Below are 3,798 nucleotides of genomic sequence, written 5' to 3' on the forward strand. Positions count from 1 at the left end.
CACCAAGTGAAAAAGGGGGACCAAAGACGAGAGTCAGTAGAATCTCGACAACGTGAAACAAACACGCTACCACCGCATAAACTACACACACAGAGACGGGAAAGAGGTGTCCCTATTGTTACCAGTGGCTGCTTATGGTTAGTAGGATTCTGGGTAAGGCTTCCCTTTCTTTATTCTCCATTCCCCAGATTATTCATGGTAAGCCTTTAAGGTAGTCATGGTAATACTTTAATATTAAGAAATTATTTTAAAATAATTTGGGACGACTTTTTCTCAAAAGTGTTATATGAGTTTGGGACCGTGGCTTGAGGTTGCTGCATGGAAATGGCTGCCGTCCTGGGTTTGACTCTACAGCCCTGCCTTTGGGGGCTTCTGCCCGTGGTGGGGGCGGCTTTGGCCTCCTCACTACGTGGCCTGGTTGGCTTCTCACTCCCCCTTCTCCTTGCTCTTCCTTGTGTGAGACAGCCAGGGCACACAGCCTATCCCTGATTGGCTGCATGACCTTAGGCAAGTCGTGTTACCTCCTGAGCCTCCATTTCCTCATGTTCAATGAGGTAAGGGTTAATACTACTTACCACCCTGAGAAGAGGGCATATCTGTTTTATTTACTGGTACATGCCTGTGCCTTGCATGGGTCCTAGTGCATGATAGTGGTCAGTGAATATTGGTTGGAAGATTAAATGAATGAAGCCCGTGAGATGTCCAGCATTTGCAGAGAGAACAGCAATAACAAGTGATCAATAACCATTTGCTGTTGTTATTACTATTCTCAGAAGGTGTTCAGACTTTGGCACAGATGGACCCAAGTTTGAATGTGTTTTCTTCCCTGTCGTTGGAGGGAAAGTGTTTCCTAGCAGGACCATGGGTAAGCTACTTAAGCTCTCTGAGCCTCAGTCTGCTTATCCATTAAATGGGGATGGCAATGAGAAGTGAACTTGTAGAGCTGTGAAGACAGAATGAGCCAAAGGCACAGTGCCTAGCACCGAGTAAGTGGCCCCCGCCACAGGCCTCTGCTCTCCTCCTGGCTGTGTCGCCGTGTCCCTGTGTCGCTGAGTGCAGTACAATTTCTAGGCAAAACTTGTGGCCCCTGGACGGCTCTAACGAGGCTGCTGGTTGGATCCGGTTGCCCGCGAAAAATGCTGCCTTTGGATTGAGGCTCACAGCTGCAGCTCCAAGTCAGAGGAAACAGCGTTTCTGATTAGAGACTCTTTTCTCGTCTAAGAGACAAAGTAGCGATTGGGCGGGGACGCCCGGAAGAGTGCTGGGTGGGGAAGCCGCTGGAGCCAGGATTTGAAATCGGAGTCCCACAGCTCCTCTCTGTCAGACAGCCGGCTCGGCCACATTTAGGACCCTCCCCCGGGGGGCGCCGCCAGCCCCGCAGTCTTGGCCGGCTCTTGCTTTCGGACTTAGAGACCCGTAGTTCCGTTGTCCCGAGCAGTAGCTCCGCGGTGGGGTCTCCCCCGGGCAAAGCCGGTCTAAGTGCGAAAGGCAACCGGTCCCGCAGCGGACGCCTCGCCGGGACACGCGCGACCGCTGCAGACGCGCCTCTCGCTTTCGGCTCCAGGGGTCTGTGGGCAGGACTACTGGGTGGGGGCGCCCTGGCCCACGGCAGAGGGCCGCCGCCCCGTGAGCCCTTGTCTCTCGACGCTTTCTAATCACGCACCCCTCAGTGGCAGGCACCCGCAGGAGACTGCTCGTCACCTTCCCTAAAAGTTCGGAAGAAAACTCCCCAAACGCTTACTGCGGGCATTGTTTTTCTTCTTCCTACACTCCTGTGTTTTCCAAGTTATTTGTACACTGACCATATGTTACGTTTTGTTTCATTTTCCTAAATAAAAAAAGCTCTTATTGTCCTGAGTAGAAAAGTCATGTTTACTTCAAAGAAACAAAAAGTAGGAGAAAACACACTTGACATCCAACTCCCACCCTAAAAAACGACCGCCTTTGTGTTTCCTTGCAAATCTGTTCCTCCTTAAATGACACAAACGGAAACAAGGTCGCTCGTTTTCCAGTAACTTGCTCTCTCCCCTTCCTCCGCTAACGTGATATGGGCCCGTCCTGGGCTCCTCTGCGCCCGCCGAATGAGCCCGGGGTCTCACCCCTTCTCCGCGCTCCCAAGTCTGCACACTCGTGTGGGTCTCCGCTTAAGAGACCCGCCAGGGGACGGAACCTCGCAGGACTCTTGTCGTCGAGAGAGAGAGAGAGAGAAGATCCCCTAAAGTAAGAAAAAAAGGAATGAAAGACAAAAAAGAAGGAAAAAAAAGGTGGTTAAGAAGAATGAAAGAAAGGAAGGAAAAGGAAAGGAAAGGAGGGAAGCAGAGTGATGAAAGACCAAAGCGCGGGGCGGCTGGCTGGCCAGCGGCCGAGCTCGGACCGCCCACCAAGCCCTCTTCGAGCTCCTCCGAGTCGGAGGCCTGGTGGCCTCGCCGCTACTTACCCGACCTGAGCAGCACTGCCCGGTAGAGTCCCGTGGCCTCGGCGGGCCCCCGTGCCCGCTCGCCCAGCCTCTGCGCCATGCTTCCGCGCCCCTGACTGCGGAGCGGGTGCTGCGCGTGCGGAGCGGGTGCTGCGCGTCCGGAGCGCACGGTGGAGCGCAGTCCGAGGCCGGAGAGTCTCCGCGGCCGTGACGCGGCTCCAAGGCCGAAACCCCATGGCGGATCAGGTTACCTCAGGGATCCTGACGCCGGGCGCGGAGGCGCCGCTGGGGGAGGGACAGGGGGTAAGGGCAGGGGTAGGTGTCGGTGCCCAGGCAGCAGGCAGGGCACAGGTAAGTGTCTGGTGTGGGGACTTCTGGCCCCGCGGTTCCAGGTCCAAGGCTGGAACCCGGTCCCTTGTGTTCCAGCTTTGGTCTCCTACCTACTCCTCTTTTCCCTGGCCGCTGGCCTCGGTGAATGCCACAAGCAGGTGTGGGGGCCTGAAGTGCCATCCTTGGACCTGGAATCCCAGCGCCACCAATTAACAGCTGTGTGACCCTACGATCTAATTACCTGACCTCGCAGCCTCAGTTTTCTCATCTGTAAAATAGGTTCTTATCTCACGGGGCTGTAAGAGTAACTGATAAATCTTAGAACAGTGGCTAGCACAGAAGGAACACTGTATATTGGTGGTTTTCAAAAAGTGTTCCAAGGCATCCGGGGGGTGGGTGGCGGTGAGAAGGAGGGGGCCTCACTGAAGGAAGAGGGTTGGGTGGGAAGCCTGTGGACCCCACAAGATTGGTTTCTCTGGCTTTGTGGAATCTCCCTTAACAGCAGAGATGGCCGGACGAAAGCGTCTAAAGGTGGTGGGGCAAAGTCAACCAGGCGGACTTGGAAGACATAAGAAACTGACAATTCTGGTTATCTACTGTATGTCTAGTCTGGGTTAAGTCTCGTCTAAAACAAACAAGCAAAACACCCTAATGTTTACTGCGTGCTTTATGTCCTGTTTCATCTCATCTTCACAGCCCTGTGAATTAGTGTCTATTAGTCTTCCAGTTTTACAGATAAGCAAACTGAGGCTCATAGAGGTTAAACGATTTGAGATCACCCAGTGTGGAGCTGGGATACAAATCAGACGGTCTGACTTCAGACATGGGCCTCTCTTATCTCATTGACTCTTTACAGAAGCGCTGAAGGCTGGGTGCCATCTCCAGTGTAGAGACGAAATAATCCAGACTCGGAGGTGAAGTGACTTGGCTCATGCCCACACAGCTAGCTGGAGGAGCCAAGACCCAATCCAGTCTTCACTCACAAAAGTAGTACCCTTGGAATGTACAGACTCACCGCCCCCGCCCTCACCCCATGCGCGCCCCCGCCCCCC

General features: G+C 54.0%; 1 protein-coding gene across 3 annotated transcripts in view; it reads right to left on the minus strand.

Moving 5' to 3' along the window:
* The window catches only part of FAM107A (family with sequence similarity 107 member A), a 55,168-nt gene that overhangs the window by 17,820 nt on the left and 33,550 nt on the right, over positions 1-3,798 (minus strand). Inside the window, exon 1 of one of the 3 annotated variants that reach the window (XM_028518845.2) lies at positions 2,438-2,671. The exons of the other annotated variants lie outside the window; for them this stretch is intronic. Coding sequence (XP_028374646.1) covers positions 2,438-2,516 — 79 coding nt within the window. The 5' untranslated portion in view covers positions 2,517-2,671. Of the gene's footprint in view, positions 1-2,437; positions 2,672-3,798 lie in introns of those variants that run through there. 3 annotated transcript variants of the gene reach the window in all.

The sequence above is a fragment of the Phyllostomus discolor genome, chromosome 7 (genome assembly GCF_004126475.2).
Source record: "Phyllostomus discolor isolate MPI-MPIP mPhyDis1 chromosome 7, mPhyDis1.pri.v3, whole genome shotgun sequence".
Lineage (NCBI taxonomy): Eukaryota > Metazoa > Chordata > Mammalia > Chiroptera > Phyllostomidae > Phyllostomus > Phyllostomus discolor.